The sequence below is a fragment of the Bos javanicus genome, chromosome 16 (assembly GCF_032452875.1).
Source record: "Bos javanicus breed banteng chromosome 16, ARS-OSU_banteng_1.0, whole genome shotgun sequence".
NCBI classification, from domain to species: domain Eukaryota; kingdom Metazoa; phylum Chordata; class Mammalia; order Artiodactyla; family Bovidae; genus Bos; species Bos javanicus.
In genome coordinates this window covers 66999210-67027196 of record NC_083883.1, presented here as the reverse complement: position 1 = coordinate 67027196, position 27987 = coordinate 66999210, and the positions used below count along the sequence as shown (strand labels likewise).

The 27987-nt window shown below is 40.0% G+C and overlaps 2 protein-coding genes and 1 non-coding gene across 17 annotated transcripts in view; 1 reads left to right on the top strand and 2 right to left on the bottom strand.

Annotated features, from left to right (window-relative positions):
• Positions 1–316: 316 nt before the first annotated feature.
• On the top strand, positions 317–21255 carry IVNS1ABP (influenza virus NS1A binding protein). 6 transcript variants are annotated; one of them, XM_061383484.1, is made up of 15 exons: positions 317–409; positions 7390–7612; positions 8573–8701; positions 8923–9092; positions 9218–9293; positions 10643–10816; positions 11141–11266; positions 12638–12745; positions 16814–16943; positions 17173–17397; positions 17843–17964; positions 18059–18185; positions 18281–18412; positions 18537–18710; positions 19836–21255. In XM_061383484.1, exons 3-15 carry the CDS (start codon positions 8591–8593, stop codon positions 20087–20089), a joined length of 1929 nt encoding a protein of 642 aa, XP_061239468.1. In that variant the 5' UTR covers positions 317–409; positions 7390–7612; positions 8573–8590; the 3' UTR covers positions 20090–21255. The 6 variants fall into 6 exon arrangements, with proteins under 6 accessions (XP_061239468.1, XP_061239473.1, XP_061239469.1 ...); XM_061383485.1 differs by lacking the exon at positions 317–409 and adding an exon at positions 1733–1833; XM_061383487.1 differs by lacking the exon at positions 317–409 and adding an exon at positions 3227–3309.
• SWT1 (SWT1 RNA endoribonuclease homolog) overlaps positions 20791–27987 on the bottom strand; it is a 112858-nt gene continuing 105661 nt past the window's right edge. For 8 of the 10 annotated variants that reach the window (XM_061383477.1, XM_061383473.1, XM_061383469.1 and 5 more), the window contains one exon: positions 20791–27034. In XM_061383477.1, the coding sequence (XP_061239461.1) occupies positions 26905–27034 (130 nt within the window). In that variant the 3' untranslated portion in view covers positions 20791–26904. The remainder of the gene's footprint in view (positions 27035–27987) is intronic. The other 2 variants (XM_061383478.1, XR_009730060.1) reach the window with 2 other exon arrangements.
• TRNAC-ACA (transfer RNA cysteine (anticodon ACA)) lies at positions 24449–24520 on the bottom strand. The gene has a single exon. It is a non-coding gene; the product is annotated as a tRNA-Cys (tRNA).

Genomic DNA, 27987 nt, shown 5'->3' with positions numbered 1-27987 from the left:
CTCCAGCCGGAAGCGTCGGGGAGGCGTTGGCGGCTGCGGAGACCGCGGCGAAGGCGGTGCACGTGGTGACGTGCTACGGGGGTGCGGCGCGCGCGGGCCGCCGCGGCGGCAGTGTCTCCGGGACGCGCGTGGAGGGCGGTCGCTCGGGGCTGCTGTGCAGAGTTTCGCCGCCTGCGGTTCCAGCGCGGCTGTGCCAGCGAGCGAGCGAGCGAGCAGGTCTAGGCGAATTCCCGGTGCGCTCCCGGCCTCACAGACTCCGAGGAGCTGTGCGCTCTTCCCCTCCTCGCTCGGTCACTCCCTCCTTCGCGGCCTCGAGGCGCTTTCGGTTGGGCCGATTCCCGCCCGCTTCCTCCTGCTCCCCGTTGAAGCTCCAGAGATGAGTTTTTTCATCTCTTTAGAGATGAACCAGGTAATCTGCGCTGGTCCCACTGACGAGGCGGGGGAGGAAGGGCAGGCTGACTCCGAGCTGGCGCATGGAGCGGGCGGCTGGGGTTTGAGGGTGGGAGGCGCGGAGCGGTGCGGGATCCCCGGGGTGCAGGAGTCGGCAAGTCGCCGCAGTCGCTGCTCTCTGTGGACGAGGAGCCGGCGCCGCGCGGACCCCGCGCTCCAGGCGCTGCCGTGGTTGTCCGGTCGCGTCAGCGGCCAAAGGCGGGTGGCGGGCCGCCTCGGATAGCGCTGCGGCCGAAGAAGCAGAGCGGGAGGGACGAGAAGTTTTGGGTTGAGGGGGTCCTCGGGGGGGCTGGGTCAAGACCTTCCGGAAGGAGGGCGCGGGAATCTCCATTTCTGCTGTCAGGAACCCCGCCTAGTGTGTGTGTGGGGGGTGTCTGCCCGGGGTCTGGATTCTCTCCTCTGAGCCCTCGCAGGACCCGGCGACTGTGGGAGGGGAGCCTGCCCAGGGCCCAGTCGGTGCTCCCGGGTCTGGGGTAGGGTGGCACCGCGCTCCCGATCGCCGTGGGCCGCGGGGTCCTTTGTTCCCGCTCCACGTTGCCCGCTTTTCTTGCCAAGCGCGGGGAGAAGGGGGCGGGAGGAGGGAGGGAGCTGCTGCCCTGACGTGTCGGCGCTGAATGACTGCGGGCCGGGCCAATCCCGGGCGGGGGTGTGCAGACGCTGGGCGCCTTGCCTCCCGGCCTTCGGAGTGGTCTCCTGCCGGGCCGCGCAAGGATGAAGGCCTGGGACTGCAGGGCTCTCCGGGCAGTCACTCGGGCCCTCGCCGCTTTGTTTCCCATCCCCGCCGCACCCCCGCACCAGCCCCCTTCCCCCCTCCCCCCGCCCAAAAAAATCAGCAGAGAGGTTTGTTCTTTTTCCGTCCTTCTGCGCATTTTGCGTAGCGACTCTGGTTGTAAGCTCATGATGGTAAGAAAGTATCAGGCAGTAGGATCAGATTGAGGGTTAGCCCTAGGGAAACTTGAACCACAAATACTTCAGAAATTTTACTTTTCCCCCAATACAAATTAGATCTATTGTTTGAGCCCGCTGCCGTTTCAAAAACTAGTAAGTAGAAATCGTAGAAATCAGAGGCCTATTAAAAGATTTATTTTGTTACCCAGTATCTGTTGTCAGTTATGGAGGGCTGGAACACCCTGGCATCAAGCTGTTCTTTGAGGACTCTGTGTGTGGTGACCTTCTGTCCACTAGTAAATAACAACTCGGCAAGCTTAGTACTACTCTAAACAGTTCAAGTGTAGCAGGGACTAGACTGAGACAGTATTTTCTTTAAATTATTCTAGCACTGGCGGTTAAGGAAAAGAAAATATTGATGAACAGCTTTAGGCATAATCATGCTGAAACTTCTGAAAGATGCTGAAGGAGCAGTCATTATTTGTGTATCAGAAGGTGAGGCGTACACTATTTAGAATTGGGTTGAGAATACCATAATTTAATACCAGCTGGCAGGCTACTTGTCAAATGTCTGTAATTTGTAGTGAGAGAGAAAACTGAACTAGCATCACTGACCTAAAAGAGACCCAGAATGATTTTCCTCTGTATTTTCCTAATATTTGAAATCTCTGTCATTAATTAATACATATTAATTTCTTAATTTATCTTAACTTGTAGTTCTGTTTTTCCACCTCTTGCCCTCAAAACAGCATTCCAGGTTTGGGTTTTAAAGTAGTGTCTTTTTGCTACTTACTTTGGAGTGGGGTTTTGTTTTTTCTTGCTTGAAGAATGTTTTAGGTGGCAGTTGAATATATTTTGCAAATAAGTGTTCCGGTTTTTTATTGTAAAATGTTTTTCTGTTGGGGAACTGTCTTAATCATTCATGTTAGACGAAGTACTCCTAAAAATCATTTCATTGACTTTTCAACATTATGGTCGTATACTCAAATCTACAAGAAGGTTGGGAATCCCCCTACCTTGTGCTTGGGAGTGTAAGTGGAAGAATTAACGAATAAGGGAGTGATTTCTGTTTTCTGTCAGAATCACAGAAAATACATTCTTATATTCACTGGTGAACTTTAATTTGTTGTTGCTCTTGAGTCGCTAAGTCTTGTCTGACTCTGCGACTCCATGGACTGCAGCATGCCAGGCTTCCCTGTCCTTCACTATCTCCTGGAGTTTGCTCAGACTCATGTCCATTGAGTCAGTGACACTATCTAACCATCTCATCCTCTGCCACCTTTAAGTAGAAATTTTAATTACCACCTTGTAAATGATTTCAAAACCTACACCTCACTATCCTTACTTTTGGCATCAACCTGGATGCCCAACAGGTGCATCAGCTGTATAAATATTCCAAAGCAAATTCCTCTTTTCCTTCCCGACTTTAAGCATGCAGTAAACTAAAAATGTCTGTTACACTTTTTGAGTTCTAAGTTTGATATTGAGTTTTATAATGATGCCAAATATCTTCTCTAAAATACCATTGTTGCCTTGGTAGGATAAGCAAGGGTATAATGATTTCCATGTTTTTTACCCATTCCTCTAGACCACCTCCACGTTTCTGCTAGTATCTTGTGCCTCTGTGCTAAAAATTCTGCTCTGTCTAAATCATCTTAATATTGATCTCTTACTTCCTCTCCTACTATTTACCATATGCATCCTGCAAACTGCAGTCTGTTGAAACAGACATTGTTGCAGTTTCTGGAATATTTGTGCTTTCCCATCTTTTCCCCCTTTTGTGTGAACTGTTTTCACTGCTTGGCTTGTCTGTCTTTCTGATTGGTCCGTGGAGTGTGCGAGGCTGGGGAATGGAGTTAGCTCTGTTGTGTCATGAACATCGCATTCCAAACTGTCTGCCATCTGTTTGGAGCCATAAGTGTATGTGGGATGTAAGAACTACAGAACAACGAGGTTAATGGCATGGAGTGGGTGAGTGAGTCTGGTGAGTTTTGGTGTATATAGATGGATCATTTCAGATATTGGGAATCTATAACTTCTAGTTTTAAAAAGATTTGTAGATTTTCTTTGTATTCTAAAGTCTGTTCTTTAAGTTGGCTACCCTCAAAAGATTGCCTTGAAGCTTAAATAAGCTTGTAATTTGCCTTGAGGTTTTTTTAGGATGCTTTAAAAGTTTGATGATAACATTTTATCTTATTCTTACTGAAAGCCCAAGAATGTTGAGGGAGATCTATGGCTTTTTTTTTTAAAACTTCTCTTTGATAAGACTTACTGAATTGTATTTGGGTTAAGCTAATCTTTGGGGGAGCTTTGGTAACATGTGAACTCCTGGGTTTTACTAAAGCAGTTGAATTATTTATATATGAGTCGTCTGTCTCTCTTTCCTTGCACTGACCACATTAAGAAACTGCAGTGTATTTACCAGAATATATTGTACTTGACTTCAGTTTTCATTTTAAAAGTGGATTTGTCAAATGTATTTTTTAAATATCAAATAAAATTCTAAATTTTATACTTTTCTATAAGCCTGGGATGTTGGAGCTTTTGCCTTGGCTTTTCAAATATATAAAAAAAAAAATTCTCCCCTTCTCCCCACGTTTGTTCCATCGAGTTTCATAGACCAGATGAAGATCTGTGAATTTGTGGAAAGGCTTAAAACTTGGTTTGCCCATGCTGACTTCAGTGAGAGTGAATGTGAACTTTGAAAGACATGGTTTTTTGCAGGCAGAAGTTGATGTGACCTCCTCCAGTTTGGGGGTGGGTGAAAGAAGGGGCACACAGTGAGGCCACAGTAATTAAGTTTATTGCATTAATTTAAATGTCAAGTGAACTTGAATTAGCTTTTGAAATCAAGTAGGGCTGTACTAATCAGCAGACATCAAAGAGATGAGGTTCATATTGAGACTTTGCTTTACTAGAAAATCACCTAGTACTACCCTGGTGGCTCAGATGGTAAAGAACCCACATGCAATGTGGGAGACCTGGGTTTGATCCATGGGTTGGGAATATCTCCTGGAGGAGGGAATAGCAACCTACTCCAGTATTCTTGCCTGGAAAACCCTCTGGACAGAAGAAGAACCTGGCAGGCTACAGTCTGTGGGGTTGCAGAGTCGGCCATGACTCAACGACTAAATAGGTGCTCTATTGCAGAACTAATAACATTGTACAAATGTGCATGGCAAGAGTTGCTCCAGATTTTCTCCAGTGACGTGAAAGTTGCTCAGCCATGTCTGACTCTTTGCAACCCTATAGACTCGGCCATGGAACTCTCTAGGCCAGAATACTGGAGTGGGTAGTCTATCTCTTCTCCAGTGGATCTTCCCAACCCAGGAATCAAACCGGGATCTCCTGCATTGCACGCAGATTCTTTACCAGCTGAGTCACAAGGGAAGCCCAAGAACACTGGAGTGGGTAGCCTTTCCTTTCTCCAGGGGATCTTCCCAACCCCGGAATTGAATCGGGGTGTCTCACATACCAGGCGGATTCTTTACCAACTGAGCTATTTTCTCCCAAAGGACTAAAGTGATTTTTAACCATCTGGGTTTCTGTTGTTGTTGTTTTCCAAGATGAATTTTAGGTAGAACTTTGACACTATCAAATACACCCTCAGAGATCCTGTGAGTGTGATTGCACAGCACTGTGATAAAGCAGTCACATGAGTTTTTTGGTTTCTCAGTGCATATAAGAGTTATGTTTATAGGATACTTGGGTCTGTTAAGTATCCAAAGCATTATCTTTAAAAACAACTTATATACCTTAATTTAAAAATACTTTATTGCTGAAAAATGCTGACCATCGTCTGACAATGCAGGGTTGCCACAAACCTTCAATTTGGAGGGGTTGGCGGGGGGTGAGGGGGAGCAGTGTTTGTCAAGTACAGTACTTTGGTGGTTTAGTCACTCAGTCGTGTCCAACTCTTTGCAACCCCATGCACTGTAGCCCACCAGGCTTTTCTGTCCATGGAGTCTCCAGGCAAGAATACTGAAGTGGGTTGCTATGCCCGCCTCCAGGAGATCTTCCAGACCCAGGAGTCAAACCCCAGCCTCCTGCATTATAGGCAGATTCTTTACCATCTGAGCTACAAGGGAAGCCCAAAATACACTACAGTGAAGTGCAATAAAGCAAGTGTTTGTGTATAGATGCCGTTTTTTTTTATTCTTGATTAAATCAAGGTTAGTTTACAAAGAAATACTGAATAAAACCAGTCAAGGCTTAAAATACTAACAAATCTCCATTTGTGTTTTGTTTCTGAGAGGGCATACACTTAAATCATTTCTAACATAACTTGCATAGAAAGGTTCCTCCCTTTCACCCTTGCATAGATTTTCCTAACTTGGGCTAGGTCTTGGCTGGAAATGTTTAAGGTTTCTTTTAGATAGTGCGTTCTCTCTGTACATAGAATTAAGAAGAGCTGAATTAACTAATCTAGATGCAAGTGAACAGCAGAGGAAATCAGTATTACACGATAGTATGAAATAGTTTCATTGCAGGTATAAGCATTGACAACAGTCCCAACTGAGGTCCGAATACTCAGGTTTCTTTGAGATAAAATCTAAGCTATGGAGAAACCAGTGAAGGCATACAGGATTCAGGTTGTGCTACTGTTGAACTTAATATGGTAATTTGTTGAAATAGAACTGGATTAGCCTTTAAGTGGGTTCTGGGGTAATAGACCATTCATATTAACATAATTGTTTGAGTTGTGGGTTTGATTGATATATAAGAATCCAGGTAATTTTAAGATTTCCATTTTTAAAAATATGCACATCTTTCAAATAATTTATTTAGTTCTGGTTTGCAGAATTAGACACTGGTATAATAGCAGTTCAGGTAATTAGCTTCTCTGGTGGCTCAGAGGGTAAAGCATCTGCCTACAATGCCAGAGACCCGGGTTCTATCCCTGGGTCAGGAAGATCCCCTGGAGAAGGAGATGGCAACCCACTCCAGTACTCTTGCCTGGAAAAGCCCATGGACTGAGAAGCCTGGTAGGCTACAGTCCATGGGGTCGCAAAGAGTTGGACACAACTGAGCGACTTCACTTCACTTCTTCAGGTAATTAAAAAAATAAGAACCAGCGGACTTTGACACTTTATTTAATGGTGTGAAAATAAGGGGGAAAGAGAAGGTAGGAGGATTGAGTGTGATTTCCTTGCAGATTTGATTTGAACTATAACTTTCTGTTGGTAGTTTATTACTGTATATGAGAAAAAATGATCACATAAAGCACAGACATTAATATTTTCCATTTTGTTTATTTAGTTTGTTTCAACGAATTACTTATCTTTATACAGGTTTCTAGGCTACTTGCTTTGGGCCAGGGGAGGGGGAGGGGGGAGGGGGCGGCGCGGCGGGAGGTGGTGGAAAGGATACAAAGATAAACAAGACAGAGGCTCTGCTTTCAAGGGACCTTGAATCATGGAAGATAAGCAGGTACACAGCCCAGAATAGACCAGCTGGAAGATCACACAAACATACTTTCAGAGAGGGTGCAGTATGTGGAGGATGGAGAGAAACTATGTTCTCAGCTGGGGGGATCTGGTGGGGGCTCTATGAAGGTAAGATGTCATCTGCAGAGGCTGTGTTAAGGGTATTCCAAGAAAATAAAACTTGAACAAAGGTACAGAGATGAGGAAGTACGCAGAGCATGTTTGGGAAACAGAGTATCTGGTTTGAGTGGAACATTGTATACACGTCTGGAAACAATGAAGGTTACTGCTGGCTGGTGAAAGCAGACGGATCACGTGTTTGTGTATTAATTAGAATCTCACAGTAACAAATATTAGAATTAACCAATATTTACATTTGTTCTTGTATATCTCACTTAACTGATAAGTTACTAGCTCCTGCCCTCTGGGGAGAGTTTTGGTTTTTTTTTCAATCCCGAGTGGTTGCAAGTTAAATGAAAATATTTATGTATAGTTACATTTGTATTATACTCTGTATTGTGCCATTTACCTTGAAATGTCTTTAAGATCAGGACTTAGCATGATCTGCCTAGATCAATTACATTCTTTGATCATTCTGAATATCCAAAAATTTTCATTATTACAGATTATGATGCATGATTATCACAGAAGAAATTCGTGTCTATAGCTTTAAAGGACTTGATTACATCATTTTCAAGCCTGATAGTTTTGGAATCACCATTAGAGCTTAAGACTCCTCTGCCTTCACTTCAACCACCTGTCTTCATACTTCGCCGAAGTGCTGAGTTTCCTTTGTCCGTGGATTATTTAAAGCATCCCAGAAATAACAGTTCTCACCAGTATAGCAGGTAAGTGAATATTCAGTGGTCAGTGCACACATTTTTTTTTCCTAAAGACTGTGCCAAGTACACCAGCATCCTTTCATAATTTTTTTAAAAGGCGGAGAAGTCAATAGTATTTGTAGAAAAAAAACTTTTTTTCTATTGTTTTCTTTTCTGTAAACTGTTTTGAATTTAAATAAATCACTTACTTCAAACTGCACCCTTCTTTTACCACTTTTTGATGATGTATTTTGTGTAGCCATTAGTCCATTTGTTCACAGGAAAAAGTGAAATGAAAAAAATTTTTTAAAGAACATACATTTCTAACATGTATTGTTATGAGACAAGTAGTTTAGAATAAATGAAACATGGAAAGGGAACAGAATTTTTTAAACTATTTTAATTTTATTGGCGTATAGTCAGTTTACAATGCTGTTAGTTCAGGTGTACAGCAAAGCGATCTAGTTACACATACACATATATTTTCTTTTTTAGATTCTTTCCTCCTATGGGTTAGCATAAAATATTGAGTAGAGCAAAGGGAACAGAATTTAAGTTAGTTATATCAGTTTTTCTCATTTGTGAGTAAAGGAGTGACTGTAGCCCCAGTCCAAGGAATCTGTATGTAATGACCACTTCACACCCTTCCAGACTTGTCAGTTGCTTGTTGTATGGATTTGGGGAGGGCTTGGTTTCCATTTTCTTCCCCTTCACAGTGTGTGTACTAATAGAAACCTGGCCAAAATTGCTAGGATATCATACCACTACTGTACGAATTCCTAAAAAGACTTAGGACCAAAGTATAGGGGTACAAAGGCTTGGACATTCAGTGCCAGTGTTGTTTTAGCAACGTTCTTGTGTGATAAATTTTTATGTATTGTTGATAGGATGGAATTTGAAAATTAAAGATACTGTATTACTTTTCAAAATGTTATAAAAATCACCATTTATAAGTAAAAATAACTTGGCTTTATTTCTGCCCTTTAGCTAAATTTAAAAGGAAAAATGATTCCCAATGGATATTTAATGTTCGAAGATGAAAATTTCATTGAATCTTCTGTTGCCAAATTGAATGCCCTGAGGAAAAGTGGGCAGTTCTGTGATGTTCGACTTCAGGTATTTAAAACTTAATTGGAAACTTACAGAACTGATCTTTCATTACTGAAAACCGTATGTTCCTGGATTGACTTATTTTCTTTCTCATAAGAGGCATTTAATGAAATAAATTTAAAAGACAATGATTTACCTAGAAACATAAGATGAAGGATACGATGTAGTAATTAGTTAGAGAAATACATAGTCCACAGTGCTTCTAATTTTAATGCCTGATGTTGCAGGTCTGTGGCCATGAGATGTTAGCACACAGAGCAGTCCTGGCCTGCTGCAGTCCCTATTTATTTGAAATCTTTAATAGTGACAGTGATCCTCACCGAGTTTCTCATGTTAAGTTTGATGATCTCAATCCGGAAGCTGTTGAAGTCTTGTTGAATTATGCCTACACTGCTCAGTAAGTTCTCTGAAGTACATCATATAACTAGGAAATGAAATTCCAAGTCCCTCTAAATTTATTTAAGAATCTGTGTTTTAAGGCCATGGTATGATAAATGATATAGAACCTTTTTTTTCCAATAGGTTGAAAGCTGATAAGGAATTAGTCAAAGATGTTTATTCTGCAGCAAAAAAGCTGAAGATGGACCGTGTAAAGCAGGTAGAGTAACAGAAGTAATATACAAGGAGTAATGTTACTAGGGGGTCTTACTTTATATAATTAGTTTGTATAATTTGTCATAAGACATCTGTTGGTCTCAAGAACTTGAAAATGACCCCTTTTCCTCCCTAGAGATGTGAGTATGTATATAATTTTAACTGTTTAGCTATAGTAACGGTCACACTTCCTCTTAGATAATTCAAGCTACAGTCTTGCTCTTTCAGTAGCCTTCTCTGGTGGGGTATCCATGTCAGTCTCTGATAACATGAATTAAGATAGTCTTGATAGTTCTCAGTCATATAATTCATACCCTTAATTCTTGATTCTTCTACATTTCTCAGTTCTTCTTTAGAAGTTTTCTTTCTAGAATTTAATGCCACTGAGAAGTGGCATTAATAATTTATAGAAGAAAAAAGCTTTTAATCCTGTAGTGTAGGGGTCAGTAAACTGCAAGCCTTAAGCCAGCTGCCTAGTTTTTTAAAGTTTTATTGTAACAGAGCTCTCCACTGCAGGTGGTCTATGGCTACTTTCTGCCTGCAGTGACAGAGTGGAATAGTTGTGAGAAAGTAAGGCCCACAAGCCTAAGCTGCTTACCATCTGGCCCCTTAGGAAGAAGTTTTCCTGTTCCCCTCCTCTCATGTCATTCTGCTTAAAAACCCTTCTGTGCTTATAGCACATGTCCTTCAGGTTAGCATTCCAGGTTCTCCCTGATTTAATTGCTATTCCTCCAAAATATTTCCTGATTTTCTTATCTTTTGTTCTAGCCAAACTAAACTGTTGCAGCATCTTGCCTAGTACCTATCTGCATTCAACATCATTTCCCCTCTAGAGGCCAGTTCAGATAATTTCCTTTATGAAGCCTTGTCTGTCATTCTAGTGGGAGATACTTCTCTGAACATTTCATGTACATTTTCATAGCATTTCAATTTGTTGCATTTTAAACAACTTATGTATTTGTATGTTCTTCTTTGATGTTATTGTTTATATACATGTATCCCTGGTAGCTCAGACAGTAAAAAATACACCTGCAATGTGGGAGACCTGGGTTCGATCCCTGGGTTGGGAAGATCCCCTGGAGAAGGGAACAGCTACCTACACTAGTTTTCTGGTTTGAAGAATTCCATGGACAGAGGATCTTGGCAGGCTACAGTCCATGGGGTCACTACGAGTCAGACATGACTGATTGACTTTCACTTCACTTCATTCTTCCTACAGTTTAACTTGTTCTATTAAGGCAGTGAGTTTTGTTGATTAATTTTTATATTGTCTCATAGTACTTACAAGGAATATTAAATATTTGTTAAATAAAGTGTGTGTAAATGTTGACACTTTGTATTTTTTTCCCCAAGGTTTGTGGTGATTATTTACTATCTAGAATGGATGTTACCAGCTGCATCTCTTACCGAAATTTTGCAAGTTGTATGGGAGACTCACGTTTGTTGAATAAGGTTGATGCTTACATTCAGGAACATTTGTTACAAATTTCAGAAGAGGAAGAGTTTCTTAAACTTCCACGGCTAAAGGTAAAATATATAAAGATTAAAGATGTGAAGGTAAATCTATAAAGAGATATAACTATTTAGTTCCAAGAATGTAATCTTTGTTCATGTTTCAAGCAAGTGAGTAACGATTATGAAAATGACAGTCCATTGAAGTGATGTTATTTTTAGCCGTGTAAAGGTTTCTTCCTACCTGTTTGTTTACTTTTCTTTCTTTGGCTACTGGTTTATAATTCTTATAAATTAGAATAAATGTATGGAGTGTAATGGGCATCTGTGACCACTTTGTTATGAAGTAGAGAATTAAGAGCCTCGACACTGATCTGTGTCTGTTTTTCCCCACTCTAGCTGGAGGTAATGCTTGAAGATACTGTTTGCTTGCCCAGTAATGGCAAACTGTACACAAAGGTAATCAACTGGGTGCAGCGTAGCATCTGGGAGAATGGAGACAGTCTGGAAGAGCTGATGGAGGAGGTTAGTTTTAAAGTAAATGGGACTCAACAGTTACTAAAAATACTTTTGCTATAACATGAAGGATTCCCTGTCACTTTTATTTTATAACAATGACCCTAAAGAATTTAAATTTTGCTATAGGTACCCCTAAGCTGAGAAACAGGGGGGGTGTCCAGGTGAGCTGAATGAACTGTTCAGTTTGGTCTTCTGCTTTCCTTTTTTTTATTTCTTTGCTTATTATGTGCTGTTAACTTTCTTTAAAGTAGCATGTAATTTGCTTTAGACATGGGAGGTGGTACTGAAATTTTCTGTAGATTCTTAATTTTTCTTCACAGGTTTTTGCTTTAAATTTGACAAGTAGGTAAAAGCTTCTAATGGTTGTTCCTCCCCATTGATTTATCTCCCCATAGGTTTATTAACAAAACTAGGATACCCAAGACTGAAGAAACAAGAAGAATCCTCAAGTGTATTGACACGTAAAGAAGCAGCAGTCCTGCCCCAGTTCTCCTAAGAAAAATCCGCTGTGGGCAGAGAACGATGATGATTTAATGGTGTTTACTCCTTTACAGGATTCTTATCTTTAAAGCTTTGTGTCTTTCAATGGTGTTGTTCATACATAGAGTCACTCACTTAACTTGGGCTACTTTTTAAAAAATACACAAGGAAAAATCGACGGAGAAGTGATGGGAATTAAACATGCAGGTGAAACAGTGGAGTTGACCTTGAGTTTATCCCTCCACTTAAGCCTTTCAGATACACGAAAGGCTTATTACCAAACCGGTTAGGCCTTTAGAAACGCGGTTATCATTATACTCTAAAAAGGCGAAGAGGTGATCTTTAAATTCTATCTGGTTTCCCACTTGAAAATCAGATGCATTAACCATGTGTTTGCATCGTTAAGGGAGAGAGCTGTGGAGGTTGTTTGAACTCTTGCATTTGTGTTTTTTTTCTTATCTCTTTTTTTGACATTGCCTGCAGGACAGAAATATGTTTATACATATTAGGCCACTTATCTTCGAAGGTGTAAACCATATTTAGTACTTTATTGTAAATATGTACATTCTTTAAGAGTATATATATTGTACTGGTCCCTTTTTTTTTCTTAATGCTGTATCATGGAAGCTATGAAAAAAAATGAAGATTTCTTTCAAGCCAACCAAGCCAAGGATTCTCAGCCAGTATTAGAAGATTCTGTATCTTATTTTTTGCTTTTTTTTATTTTTATTTTTACCACCATGACATGTTTTCTTTACTTTGGGGATCCTGCCAGAGTAAGATGTCAAGAATCCAAGAAGCACACTGGAGGTTGCCGTGAGGCGTGGTGTGATCTGCATACTAGTGGAGTAGCCATGGAGACAGTAGCCACATGGGTGTTCTGTTGCTGTTTTGCAGGTTCAAACCTTGTACTACTCAGCTGATCACAAGCTGCTTGATGGGAACCTACTAGATGGACAGGCTGAGGTGTTTGGCAGTGATGATGACCACATTCAGTTTGTGCAGGTACACAATGCACATCTGAGGTAACCTCAGGTTAAAGTTTGATTAGAGCATTTTATAGTCTACTGAAATTTTCCTTTAATAAAGGAAAGTGAAAGAACGTCATTGGTATAACTGGACAGAAACATTTGCGGGAGAAAAACCAGCCTATCTTTCTTAGCATTACTACCACTTTTGCCACATAAAAAGAAATTAGCACAGCAAACTAGGAAACCCCATTTAAATTTTGTGTGTGTGTCTCGATCAAATAGGATTTTCAAAGAGTAAGAAAAAGGGCCAATAAGATGAAGCAACATAGAAATTCTTTGGTTTTTTGGTTGGACCATAAAAAATAGTTGTCAGAGGAATGACTGTTAAACCTAAGTTTTATAAATCCAGGTACAAACTTTTTTCGTTTATGGGCAAATAACAGAGAAAAGTGTACAGATCATAAGTGTCGCATGGTAAACCCCTTGGTTTAAAAACTTATTGGATGAAGAAGAGAAGATTTCAAGCATTCTGTAAGCCTTCCTCTTGCCTGCTTCCCAGTCACTTGCCCTGCACTACCCCAGGGGGAGCCATTATCTGAACTTCTGAACATTACCTTAGTTTGCCCATGCTTGAAATTTATGTAAATGGTTATATAGTATGTATTGTTTTTGTTTGGCCTTTAGCTTAGCATTGTATTTGTGAGGGGTGAACTATAAAGTAGGCTGAGTTGACCCAAATTAATGGATGTTTCCCTTTAGTAATTAAAAGGTAAATGGTAGACTCAGAAAACAACCTATATGGTGATGTTATTAGGTGTTCTGTGTCAGTAGTGGCTGGACATTTTTATTTTCACAGAAGTTTTTGGGTGTAAATTTGTGCATTCTGAACGTTGAGGCTATCTTTCCCCTTGTCTCCAAACATCATAGGTTGACTTTTTTTTTTTAAAAGTACTCTTTGATCAGGCAGTGGTTGAATGCCTACTAAGTAGAAGGCCATGATGTTACCTAAGAGGGCCCCCAAACGTGTAAGAAACAGTTTCTGCTTCCAGGACCTTACAGGAGGAGATAAATCAGAACAGACTAATAAGCATTACCTACAAAAGACATTCAGGGAGGGTGGAACAAGAGAGGAAAAACCAGGGAAATTTCACAGTGGAGGCAACATTTGAGCAGTCTAAGGATATAGGAGAGTTTGCAGATAGAGGCGTGTCAGGTAGCAAAGGATACCTGGACAAGGAGATTCTCTTGGAGTTGCAGGTCTCACAACTGGAAAAGTCGGTAAATATAGTCTGATTGGGGCTTCATACTTTATTCTACAAGTAGTGGGGGGCTTTCAAAGAATTTTAGACAAGGGAGTAGAGTGAACTGAACAAACACATTTCACAACTTTAATAATAGTGAAAAACTGGGCAACGGTCCAGCAGCAGGGGGACTGGTCAAATTATGGTTGTTTCCATACTGCCGAGATCTGTAAGTCCATTAGTCGTATTTTAGACAGTGAACTGGTAGGTGGCATTCTCTGGGTTGTGGAATTCCAACTGATTTTGGTGAGGGGGAGGGTGTGGTTGTTTGTCTTTTACTTACTAAAAGCATCAAATCCTTCTATTTTTTATGACCAGGTGCAGAGGATAGAGGAAAGCTTGTGAGACCACTCTGTAGACTATTACAAGCAGTAGTAGTAGTTCAGGTTAAAAAAAAAAAAAAGGTGATGAGCCTTGATTTGAGGAGAAGGGAAAAGGGTAGACTAGATGTTTCTAGTTGCAAAGGTCCTTAGTAACTGTTTGGGAAAATCAAGGAAAAGGAAGAATTTGAGGGTGAGCAGGATCCTGACAAGTGTGACTCATTCAAAGGACGTGCCATGAGTAGAGATAATGAAGTAAGAAGGAAGAGGAGACACTAGGCTTTAGAAATAGGAAGTGAGGTCGAGAAGTAGCCATTAGCCTCAGAGTGGTGTTCAAGCTAGCTAACATAGGAGAAAAAAGTCTGAAAGACTGAATTGTTGACTATGTTAAATCATACTCAGAGGGGATGTAAAAAGGTCAGGGGTTTCTCATCTACACTGGTTTTAAGGCAGCCACTCTGTAACCTTTAGTGGTTGTAATTTCCCAAAAGTTACGAAGGTTAAGATTAGCTTGAGAAGTGATGGTGGCTGAAAAAGCCACCAGGGACCACCCCCCTGGGGAGGGGAGTTCAGAGGCAAAGTGTAGGCCAATGGGTGTGCTGATGGGAAGAGTTGATGTGGGAAAGTTTGAAGATAAAGCAAAGAATTAGGTTTGAAAATGTCTGGAGTTGACCAGCATTTCTGTATAAGGCTTGTAGTTAATAACACTAAGTAGTCATCCTTGTTACCATGCTTTTTTCTTTCTCATTGATTTTTCTCTCAAAGCCGTACATTAGAACAGTTTTCTTAACTGCAGTAAAAGCCATCATCATCTTGTGTTACTTTGGCTTCCTTTTTCCCACAGATTGGGATAGGGTTTTATGTACCTTGTAACTGCTATTAGCAGAGGATACAAACAAGACTATCATAGTATAAAAGAGTGGCTTTATACACAGAATTCCTAATTTTTATTTTTATTGTTTTATTGCCTTAGGCATTGTATATCTTCTGATTTTCAGTATTTTTGTCTATCAGATGGATAAGTGTATTGCCCTTCCTGAATTAAAAAAGATGATGTGAATAAAGTACCCAATAATACCTGGGTACATAATGTGTAAATGGAATTTGATAAAAACCATTACCATGATACATTCTCTGTCTTCTCTCAAAATAGTCTCTTATACTGCAACCACATTTGCTGAATTGCCCACACCAAACTTGATAGTTTTTTCCCAGCTTCAAGTAGCTACCAGAATCTTTTTCTCTATTGTCACATGTCCTTCTTCTTGCACTCTAAAGAGAAATTTCCTTTAGAGATCCTACCTACCCATGTGGCTTTGGCCCTGGGGACCAAAATAGAGGAGCAAACTTGGCCAGGTATTGAAGGTGGTACCTGTTCATTCAGCAGACACTTCCTGCCAGGGTAGTCTTGATTCTTCCGATGCCTTGTGATCATATTCCTTAGACGTATTTAGGGCTCAAGAAATTGGAAGAAAACCATCAAAGGGAATTCGTACACGAGGGCACAGTGTAATCACAGTCATTTGGAAATTTGCAGCTTTGCCCGTTTCTCCCTCTTCTATGTTCCTGTGTATTCCTTTATGAGTGTTTGATTCTGTTAGTGTTACTACTTTATTAATATCTGAGTACCATTTTTTACTTTTGTGTTTTGATGTTGTTTTAACTTGTCTCGGCTTCCCTGGTAGCTCAGATGGTAAAGAATCTGCCTGTAATGTGGGAGACCTGGGTTCAAATCCTGGGTCGGAAGATCCCCTGGAGAAGGGAATGGCAACCCACTCCAGTATTCTTGCTGGAAAATTCCATGGACAGAGGAGCCTGGCGGGCTACAGTCCATGGGGTCACAAAGAGTCGGACACAACTGAACGACTCATACTTTTACTTGTCTCAAAAAACCTCTATAATATCTTTAGGGCAATCCTAAAGAAATACAGTTGTAAATGTTTCTTGTAGTTGCCACTTTTTTCCTATAAAATAACTTTCAGAGATTGGATGGATATGTCTGCTCACTTTTTGCTAACATTGTATGAAGGATGATACCAGTACATATGATTTAGTTAAGTTTAGCAGTTTCATGGAGATAGTTAAATGTATTCTTTTAGTTAATTCTTGCTATTTTAGATTTATAACATATTTCGGGAGGTTCTATACTTATTTATGTGGATTATGAGGGAGGAGGTTCCTTTTGTTCTTCCCTTGAGTACTTTTCTACTTGATCTGCAATGTTTTTTTCATTGTTGAACTTGAGCTTTTTCTTGATCAGGGTAGGTACAGTTGTTTCCTTATCAAGTGGAGGTGGAACAAGGCCAGTGACACGTGTCAGCCAGAAAGTGTTGGTTTGTGTTCAGTCTAGGTGTGCTGTAAATGTCATGCGTAAGTGAAGGGTACGAAGTGTTTTTTCAGTGTTGTGGACTAGCTCAGGAGCAAAGGTACACCAGGTATGGTCTTTGGCTAGGTTTCTGTAGCTGCCTTTTGATTTTGCAGAAAAAGCCACCACGTGAGAATGGCCATAAGCAGATAAGTAGCAGTTCCATTGGATGTCTGTCTTCTCCAAATGCTACAATACAAAGCCCTAAGCATGAGTGGAAAATCGTTGCTTCGGAGAAGACTTCAAGTAAGTGTATTACACTTGTCAGATTGCCTTTGGTTTATTTCTTTTTAAGAAGGAGTTTTAAGTTAGAACCATATCAAGTTGATCGAGGAAAAAATTCAGAAGCAACTAAATTTGGAAAAGAGTAACAGGTCATGCCTGTCTGGAGTCTGGAGTCCAATGCAGGATCACCACAGCAACCGAAAGTAATAAAAATTGCATCTTTAAAAACACAGAACTCTTGTGCTTACAGATAACACTTACTTGTGCCTGGCTGTACTGGACGGTATTTTCTGTGTCATTTTCCTTCATGGGCGAAACAGCCCACAGAGCTCACCAACAAGTACTCCAAAACTCATTAAAAGTTTAAGTTTTGAGATGCACCCAGATGAGCTCATAGAGAAGCCCATGTCTCCTATGCAGTATGCACGATCTGGTCTGGGGACAGCAGAGATGAATGGCAAACTCATAGCTGCAGGTAAGAACAGAAGGATGAGTGACTTAGCCAAAAGCTTTAACTGGCTGTCTCTTAAGCAAATGTTTACGCTCGCTAATGACGTGCAAATTTTGGAAGACAAGGTTTAATATGCCTTCTGTGGCATTCCACTTGACCACATTCTAAGATGACAGAGAGTCACTACTGTTGTAGCGCCTCATCTTCAAGTTAATGTCTGTCTCTAATTCCTTAAAAACTATAAAGTAAGTAGTTGTGTCCTAATTTTCAAGCCAAGATAAAGCAGTTTACCTATACTGATAATTTTGTCATTCAGCTCTAACAAGCACTTAGTTAAAATGGGGCCTTATTAAGTTTGTGGATGAAAATTCTTTACCTCATTTTGTACAGATTACTTGAAACATTCTAGACCAGAAACCCTGGGCCAGTTTAATATTTTAAACATAACTGTTTGTGGTTCTTATACCAGGTGGCTATAACCGAGAGGAGTGTCTTCGAACAGTTGAATGCTATGATCCACACACAGATCATTGGTCCTTTCTTGCTCCCATGAGGACACCAAGAGCACGATTTCAAATGGCCGCACTCATGGTAAGTATATTATTTTGCAGGAAGCAGCAGCCCACATGTAGCATTTCCGCTAACTTCACAATGGCAGAAGTGCTCATCTCTTGCTTTGGCTTAGGGCCAGCTCTATGTGGTCGGTGGATCCAATGGTCACTCAGATGACCTGAGTTGCGGAGAGATGTACGATCCAAACATGGATGACTGGACTCCTGTTCCAGAATTGAGAACTAACCGCTGTAATGCAGGTAATACTTTCCTGCTGAGATAATCAAATACTTAAACTGTACTTAAGCATGATGATTAAGTTATCCATTTTTAACCTTATTTTATACTCACGTAGGAGTGTGTGCTCTGAATGGGAAATTATACATCGTTGGTGGATCAGATCCATATGGTCAAAAAGGACTGAAAAATTGTGATGTATTTGATCCTATAACAAAGTCATGGACGAGCTGTGCACCTCTTAACATTCGTAAGTTGATTTTCTTTTTTTAAGTATTTTTTTTTTTAAGACCTCTGAGTCAGCGGTATGTGCAGTGCACACTTACAGTTTTGGGGAGATACAGTAATAGTTTTGGTTTGACTTGATCTTACAGGTAGACACCAGTCTGCAGTCTGTGAGCTTGGTGGTTATTTGTACATAATTGGAGGCGCAGAGTCTTGGAATTGTCTGAACACAGTAGAGCGTTACAACCCTGAAAACAACACCTGGACTTTAATTGCATCCATGAATGTGGCTAGGCGAGGAGCTGGAGTGGCTGTTCTTGACGGTGAGTGTTGGGATTTGGAAAGTTGAGGAATGGGTAGTGGCAAGAGTTTGTTTTAAAATTCCAAGAGAATGTCAGTAATAACTATGCACTGTTGTAATTAAGAGTTCAGAAGCAGCCATCGTTTCTGACACAGTGAAGGTTGGTGGTTTGTCTTTTAGAAGTTTCTAATAATCAGAGACTCGGTACTGGGTATATAGCATAAATATATTCACCTTCTTCCATAAATCATACTCCTGATGCATTATCTTGGAGTTTGAGTTTGTTTCTTTAGAGCAAGAATTTGTAAAACAAAGGAAATACAAATCATCTAGTTTACTCCATGCCGAATTGAAAGCAAAACAAGTCTTTCCAAATCATTTTATATAGACAGCTTTCTTTTCGCTTCCATTTTATTGATTTACATATTTATTTTGGAACAAAGCTTGTGGCTCTACTCTAAGTGTGGAGGCACACCAGTGAGTAGCCCACTGGCCGGCAGCCTTGGGCCTTGGGAGCCTTGTCAATTCTTTCATAAGTACATGGACACAGGTAGGCTAAGTGACAATCAGATGAGAAAATAAGGATTTTGAGAATCCCCAAAAAAGTTTTTTCCTAAGCTACAGAGAATATTTAATGCTAACATTTTATTTGAAAATAATTTAACAATTTAACTGCCTATGTATATATTTGAAAATAGTTCATTTCATTGGCTGTTTCCAAGAATAAATTTCTGTAGCAAAACCATTTTATATAGTTGGAAAGGTCTAGAAAATGTTCAGTTATTTAAGCCTTCTTTCCTGTAATCTTCATTCTTGTGCACTGGATTAATAGAAAACTTTCCAGTGCACTCTAGGCAAGTTGTCTAACTTCTGGGTTCTTCATTTCTTTATCTGTGATATGACAGTAATAGAAACCACCTCATAGAACTGTTGTGAGAATTACAGTTCCTTTAAATTGCCTGACTTACATGTGCAAATGGGCTTTTATCAATTTTATTCCATTGTATTCCCAGCTTCTAGGGAATGCTTGCCACATTTAGTTAGGATGAACGGGCTTTTCTACCGAGAACCACTGATTTTAGCAAAAGACAGATTTAAGGGTTTCTTTCTTAGCCTCTCCAGATTAACCTTGTCTCTTCTCTCTTAGGAAAACTGTTTGTAGGTGGTGGCTTTGATGGTTCTCATGCCATCAGTTGTGTGGAGATGTATGATCCAACTAGAAATGAGTGGAAGATGATGGGAAACATGACTTCACCACGGAGCAATGCTGGGATTACAACTGTAGGGAACACAATTTTTGCAGTGGGAGGATTTGATGGCAATGAATTTCTGAATACGGTGGAAGTCTATAACCTTGAGTCAAATGAGTGGAGCCCCTATACCAAGATTTTCCAGTTTTAACAAATTGAAGACCCTTTCAAACTAACAGGCTTAGTGATGTAATTGTGTTTAGTAGAGGTACACTTTGTGAATAAGGAGGGTGGGTGGGTATAGATGTTGCTAACAGCAACACAAAGCTTTTGCATATTGCATATTATTAAACATGCTGTACATACTTTTTGTGTTTATTGGAAAAGGAATGCAAAGATGAAGGTCTGTTTTGTGTATTTTTAGGACTACTTTGGTTACTTTTTGGAAGTTGATATTGTAAAAGAATAAACCAAGAATTGATTGGGAACGTCATTTCAAGAAGTCCCCTCTCCTCCACATTTGTTTTGCCAGTTTGCACATTAAATGACTCTTTCTCCTCAAATGTGTATTATGGGGCAAGAGGGGTAGGGTAAGATATAGGCAGTTGGGTTTTTTCAAGGGCCCTTTTTCAGTAACTGGAACACTCTACAACAAAGAGACTTATTTAACTAGATGACAGTGACTATTTTTGTTTTTATTAAAAGGAAGCTTACATGCCTACCAAGGTTTAATCTTTTATGATTGCCTTTTTATAACTTTTTGTATTCTTAGCAGAGTACTTTCTTTACCTGTTGAAGTTAACATGTCGCAGGTTCAAATTACTGAAGCAGAGTGGCAGTCTTAAAAGTATGCAGTGAGGTGTTTTATACTCACAGAATACAAACTTCAGAACTTTTGCCTTAGCTACAGGGTTTTTTTTTTTCGAGAATGCAATACCAATGTTTATTTGAATGGGGTTGCTGAACAGTAACATGGCTGTGATTTTTATTTGATACACTGTTTTTAAATACTTCTTGGGGGTGTATTTTATATAGCAAAACACTCAATATTATATATAACAGTAAAGAACAGTGAAGTATTTTATCTTCTAAATAATTCCTATTTTTTATCATTAACAAAACAATCCTAAAATAGCAGTCCTTGATTGTGGGAAAAAAATTACCTTAAACTGTACTGGGTTTATGAATGCAGCCTTATCAGAACTCTGTCTTTGTTCAGTTTGTCTATTCATTCGGATAAATACTGGTTGGAGTGGTGACTTGGTATTGTGTAATGCTACACATGTAACTTATGGTGCCAAAATTAGAACATCCTAATGCTTGCTGTTGATGCAAACGTATTAAAGGTACTTTGCAGGAAATCCTTGCACCATGGGATTATTCTCCAAAAGTTGTTTGTGTTCTTTTTCATTACTAAAAGTTTTGGGGGGTGATTTTTAAAATTTTTTTCCCAGTAACAATGAGCTTAAGTTATTTGTGGGAAAATACTTACCTGGTATCTTACATCTGAAATAAGGACTGTTGTTTGGGGGTTTTTTTTGTTTATTTTTTGCTTTTCTCTGAGAAGGCAAAGAGGCACATGGGAATCTCATGAGCCACCTGGGACCATATGACTATCCAGTGTCTTAAGTTGGGTTAAGAAGAAAATTAGTTTTTTCCCCAAGTGTTCCACTGGTGCTTTGACACCTTAGTTCACTCCTCTGTTCCACAAAGAACCACCAAGAAAGGAAATCAGTTTGCCTGGTGGCTCTGTAGTTCCTGACTATCACTAGTTTCATTCCAGACTGAAACTAGGTTGGCAGATTTGAATCGGACTTTTTTAAAAAGTTCTGTGTATGTTTTATTTATTTAGCACAAGGAAATAAAATTTTACTGGAGGGAGTCACTATGATATCCTTGAAATCACTTCTCAATTCCTAGGTAACATGCTTAATGCAAATAATATGTGGGAATATTTTGGTCAAAGTTTTATCATATTACCATTGATGCCACTGGTAGCTAAAATTATGTTCTTTAAGTATATTTTGAATATAAGAAGTTTCCATAAAGGGGAAAAAAAAGTGCTCATTGAACAGTTGTTCCTGTTTATCTGCACTTAAAAGGTTTTTTTTTTGTTTTTTGTTTTTTTTTAAGAGAAGGAGAAAATGGCATAGCTTAAGTATAAGTTAAAGAATTTGTTTTTGTTTTTTTCCAATGTGGGTTTCAGAGTAGTTTAAAAATATTGGTTAATAACCATTCTCAGTCGTAATAATGCATGAAACATACCCGATTCCTAAAACAGTAGCAAAAACTATAAAATACCTGTTTGAATTAACAAAACAATTGATTATACTCAAGTATGAATTTTCTTTTATTGTGATTTTCAAGGATAGGGCTTTGATATTTGGCCTCTAAGTATAGTCTTACATATTTTACCATGTTCAACATGTAGAATTCCTTACATAATCATATTTTAGGGAGGAGAATTTGGAAATATGATTAGTACAAGAATCCTTGCTAGCGAGGGACAGGGAGGCCTGGCAGGCTGCAGTCCATGGGGTCACAATCAGTCAGACACGACTTAGTGACTGAATGACAAGTATACCCTATAATCTGTAAAAACCCTGTAAAATTTTGAGAGAGTAGGCAAAGGAGACATATAGGACATTACTGCATCTCCACAGTTACAGTTAGAAGACTGTGAGTCACAGAAAAGAGTCTCCATAGTATTAGTATTTTTTGTATCTTGCTTTGTTTCAAAAAATTTGAAGAGTCTCACTGAGAAAACAAGGAAATATCAATATATGAATCTCATATACTTAGTAAGGCCAGGCCACAAATTTGGGCCTGTTAGCAGGAGACCCACTGAATAAATCATCTGAAGGTTAAATAACTGTGAAGTACCAGTTTTCTTCATAAAAGACCAGAAGTTTCTCAAGAGTCAAAGACTAACAACGATAAACTGAACAGTAAGTATAGTATATACAGAGAGGGACGTGCTCATGGCTTCTTTTACTAGCACAATAGCTAACAAAATAGGCTTCTTTTAGAAGCTCAGTACTCTATTGGGGGTTCAAATAAGGTTGAGAAGCAAGTTCAGTTATTAAGCTGGGTATGTCTAGGGTTGATATCTTGTAGGAATACAAGAATCTAAAAAGGGCATATGTCTGAATAGATGGCAAAACATTTGCTCAGAGAGAATAATGGGACTAATATAATTTTAGCTTAGAAAAAGATGAACACAGAATACCAAATTTTAATGAATCAGAAAAATTTAAGAGACAAACTGAAACATCCTGCAAAAGGTTTGGAAAAAGACACTGATAAATGGAATCTAATAATAACATGAAAATGTGCTTACTATCATTGATCATTAGGAAAATAAAAAGCAAAATGATACACTTTAGAAAGTTTGACAGTTTCTTAATAGTTAAATATTCTGAGACAGTAGCCCTATTCCTAAGTATTTATCCAAGTGAAATGAAAACATGTTCTTAAGAGAAACCTGTGTATGAATATAATAGCTTTATTCATAATCACCAAAATCTGAAAACTCAAATATCCTTCCAGTTGAATGGATAGAAGGGTACATCCATACAATGAAATACTAAGGAATAAAAACAAGATAAAACACGAATGGATCGTCAGAAGCCTCATGCTAAGTGAAAAGCCTCTATTTACAGAGCATTCTGGAAAAGAACTACATGGACAGGAGACATCAGTGGCTTCCTGAGGTGGGGATGGGAGTTGGCTACAAAAAGGCACCAGGGAATTTTAAGGAGCGATTGAAACTCATATGTGAGCTGCTGTGTGATGGTGTCTGACAGAACTAAAAATTGTACACTTGGAAAGGGTCTGTCTTTCTAGCTTAACCAAACCTTTAAAAGAAAAGGCTTTTTAAAAAAGGCTAGGACATGTTAGTATTATTTTACCTGACTAGAAATCACATCAGGGAACCATTCATTCTCTCTGGCCATGCAAGGGTTATGTCTCAAATTAATGTAGTTTTGCCTACAACCATTCATCTACCATCGAGTTGCACAGGCTAGGAGACTCAGTTTAGATCGCAGTTAGGAATACTGAGCCTTGGTGGTACCTGAGATCTGAATGTCTTACCACCTTCCTTTCTTGGTTCACAGCTATAGATTCTGCTCACGCTCATGCAGCTGCTTGTTTTCCCTGGAGTGGGTTTTTTTGTTTTTTTTGGCCAAATAGCCTAAGGATCCAGCAACTGGATGGAGAATGGGCTGTCAGTCCGATCTGATCCGATCTGAGTCAGAAAAGGAGTACGGGTGGCAGCATCCCTCGGTGGAAGATGCAGTTCATTAATAGTGAGATACATTCCCTCTTAGAAAAAAAGGTAAATTCATTCCAGCTCATGGGATGAGTCAGTAGGAGCTAAAAGGCTCCAAAAGGTAGGTGAACTTGAGGAGATGTCACATCAGGAATATGAACTGTAAGAAAGTGAAGTCACTCAGTTGTCTTCAATTCTTTGTGACTTCATGGACTGTAGCCTACCAGGCTCCTCCGTCCATGGGGTTTTCCAGGCAAGAGTACTGGAGTGGGGTGCCATTTCCTTCTCCAGAGGATCTTCCCAACCCAGGGATCGAACCTGGGTCTCCCGCACTGTAGGCAGATGCTTTACCATCTGAGCCACCAGGGAGGTCTAAGGGAGACCAAGACACTAAATAATCGTGGGTCAACCTTGGAAGGGTGAAAGGACTTCTATTTTCAAGATGATGGCCAAAAGATCAAGGAAATAAAGTTTCAGGTTGGTCTTGTGTCCCCTGTCTTTGATGACAGGCAAAGACAATGATAGGAAAGTGAAATGAACCCACCTGAGAGGTTCCACCAGTTCCAATTGCCCACTGTAGGTCCTAACAAGAAGACCCAGTAGGACACAAACGTTCTTGAGCCAACTTTTCTTTGGCTCAGAATGCTGGAAGAGCTATGGCAGCTGCAAACCAGAGGATTCAAACCAGGTCCTTCCTAGAAGGAAATAAGACGATCTTGTGGAAGTAAGCTAGGAAAGGCTGGTGTAAAATGGTTCCATGAACTCTATCCTTGGGTATTGCGTATCAGAAAGTTATCACAGCTCCTCACTAAGGCAAGGCATTATGCAAAGAGCTCTTCCCCTCATGGGATTTTCTTCATCAGTCCCCTCAAACACAATAGCTATCCATACTGAATGGAGATTTTAAAACCTGAAGTTCTAAAGATCTGATAATCTCCTATCAAAACAAATTTATGTTCTGTGCAAGGGAGTGCTTAAATGATCATTACGTCAACTACTCCAATCCAGAGAGGAGACTAAGAAAAAAAAAAGAGTAGGGAACAGGAGGAAAGGAAGCCCTCAACTCCTGCAATGGACTAGTAGGGAAAAAAAGCAGAAAGTTTAAAATCAGGAAAAGGCAACAAAAAAGAAAGATCTGACATTTCAAAGAAACAAACACTAAAAAATTTTTAAAGAATGTAGCCAAAGAGAAAAATAAGACTAGAAAGAAGAAAACACTTATACCTTATAATAAATATTTAAATAAAAAGGTTGAAAACTGACAATGCAGAAAGTGAAAGACACAAAGACTAGGATAAAATTAAAATCCACATGTATAGGGTGAAATAAGTCATGACCAGAGTGAAAAATTTCCTAAGAAGTATAACATATTAAAAAGATAAAAGGGAAAAAGGGAGGTAATGAAGCAGAGCAGGGAGTCCCACGGAGTCCACAGTTCGCTCTGGGTGCTTTCCCTGCCATGACCCTGGGTTTAATCCTGGTTGGGGAACTAAGATCCTGCAAACTGCGAGGCACCGCCAAAAAAAAAAGAAACAAAAAAACCACAAACCCCAAACAGAGTAAAACCCAGTAATAACTAGAAGTAGTTGAGGAAGAAAAATCTGATGAAAGCTCTTTTGTTAAGGGAGGGGATGCTTTCTTGGCTCCTGAGGAAGGAAAAGGAAAAAGGCAGACAGCAGAGGTACTTTGGAAGCTTCTCCTTCTACAAGGGCTCATTTCCCTGAGGGCACTTTGAGCTCCTGGGAGGAGGTGTGGCTTTCTATGCAAACAAAGCTCATCAGATCCGTCTTCCTGGTAGTGAGCACTCCACCTAATTCTCTTCTATCAGAGGGTCACTTTTATAGTCATACCTGTACATAGTTCAGAAACAAAATTTGGAACATGAAAAGCAAAATCACTAAAAATAATTTATTGCTTTAAAAAATAAATTAACATTTATAATAGAAGACTAAATCAGATTTTCTCAAATGTATTAACAACAGCATACTATACTTTGGTAAACAAGGATTTCCAACTTCCGGTATAACGAAATAAGTCAATTAAACACTTGGTTTAGCTAGGGGCAAACATCAGCCACTGCCACCTGATCCCATAAATCCACGCTGCTTCACATCTGAAAACTGAGTAGAGGGGTCTCCCTGTTCTTCCCGTTGGAAGCTTCCTGAAGAGCTTCTTCCCTGAAGCCCAGGGAAGAGAAGAGGCTACTGTAGCAAGGTGGAGCTGAAGTAAAAATTCTACTTCCCTTACCTTGGAGGAAGTTAAAGGGATGTGATTACTTCACCCGGTCTACATGGAAGACAGTCTGATCAGAAAACAGCCCAGGGTAAGATTTCTCTTGTGGAATATGATGAGCATGGTCATGTCCTAATTCTTTCTTGAGGTTTGAAAGTATCTGGTCACCGGCCCATATTTGGGGTTGAGGGAGATGCTAATGCTGTGTCCCTGGCCTTCCTCAGATGCCACAGTGGCTCTTGCCCTAAGATGTCCAAAAAGATGGCTCTCCTTTCATTAGTCACGTTGGCTCAGTATTAGGAGTAGAGGTAGGGAGGTAAGGTCAACTTCTGAAGAGTTGAGCCCACGATTTATTCCACAATGGAAGCAACAGAAGCTCAATGAGATTGTCAGTATTAGGCAATCATCTTTTTATACCTATGAGATTTCTTGCAAGTCTCTCAGGTTTGGCACAAAAGGTTGAAAAGTACTCTGTTGTTCCTGAAGACAAATTCAGTTCCTTCTAAGTTACAAATCGGCACTTAGGTCCTATCGTCGAGCATGTCTTCACACCATCCCCTGTTTCTGGCCTCCATATAGACAGAGGCATTGCACTGCTGCATGGTATATTCCATCTCAGTCAGTTGGCGGCATCCAATGGTTAACTTTTCCCTAGAGGATAAAGAAAAGTTACGTGACTACAAGACAGTCAGCAAGATAAAAGAAAAAATCGCACTACAAAAGGAGAACACTGGGATTGGGAATATATTATTTGATATTTGAGAGTAAAAATGCCTAGAGAAATGGTTTCTTCAGTTCAGTCGCTCAGTTGTGTCCGACTCTTTGCAACCCCATGGACTGCAGCATGCCAGGCCTCCCTGTCCATCACCAACTCCTGGAGTTTACTCAAACTCATGTCCATTGAGTCAGTGATGCCATCCAGCCATCTCATCCTCTGTCATCCCCTTCTCCTCCCACCTTCAATCTTTCCCAGCATCAGGGTCTTTTCCAATGAGTGTGTTCTTCACATCAGGTGGCCAGCCAAACTTTGGAGTTTCAGCTTCAGCATCAGTCCTTCCAATGAACCAAACAACGTGGCAGGATAAACAACTTAGTAATGCAATTGTTAGATAGTTATCATGGAGATGATCTCGGGGATATTACTGAAATCATGAATAATGGTTTCCAAGGAAGACCTGCTGCCAATAAGAACACTGTAGAGTAGATCACATATTTTTGTTTTATTTGGTTTGGGAGTTAAAGGACAGCAAGACTAGTGGGTTCTAAGAGGACAGGAACAGACACTGGACAGGAACAGGAAGTTGGCAGCTTCGACTCTTAAGGAGAATCGATCACCTAGCCATTAACAGATGAATACTAGTTAACTACTCTAAACCAGAAGTGAGAAAGGAGGTCGCAAATGCCTGATATTTGCCCCAACTACTCACAACTGTATCTAACATTAAGCTTAGCTGAATCTCAAAAGCTGACAGGAGGCCTATTAACTGTGGGATCGCTGAGTCATCAGTTAGAGCACCAACCCATTACACATGGTGTCAAGAGTTCAAATCCCCTGAAAACCTATTTAAATCTACTGAGAGGTCGTCTGCATAAGTTCACAAAGA

Bases quoted from the DNA above. Each gene is read 5' to 3' on its own strand.
- IVNS1ABP (XM_061383484.1), top strand. From the start codon at position 8,591: ATGATTCCCAATGGATATTTAATGTTCGAAGATGAAAATTTCATTGAA. The intron at 9,093-9,217 runs GTAAGTTCTCTG...TTTTTCCAATAG, and splicing joins AATTATGCCTACACTGCTCA to GTTGAAAGCTGATAAGGAAT. The intron at 9,294-10,642 runs GTAGAGTAACAG...TTTTTCCCCAAG, and splicing joins AGATGGACCGTGTAAAGCAG to GTTTGTGGTGATTATTTACT.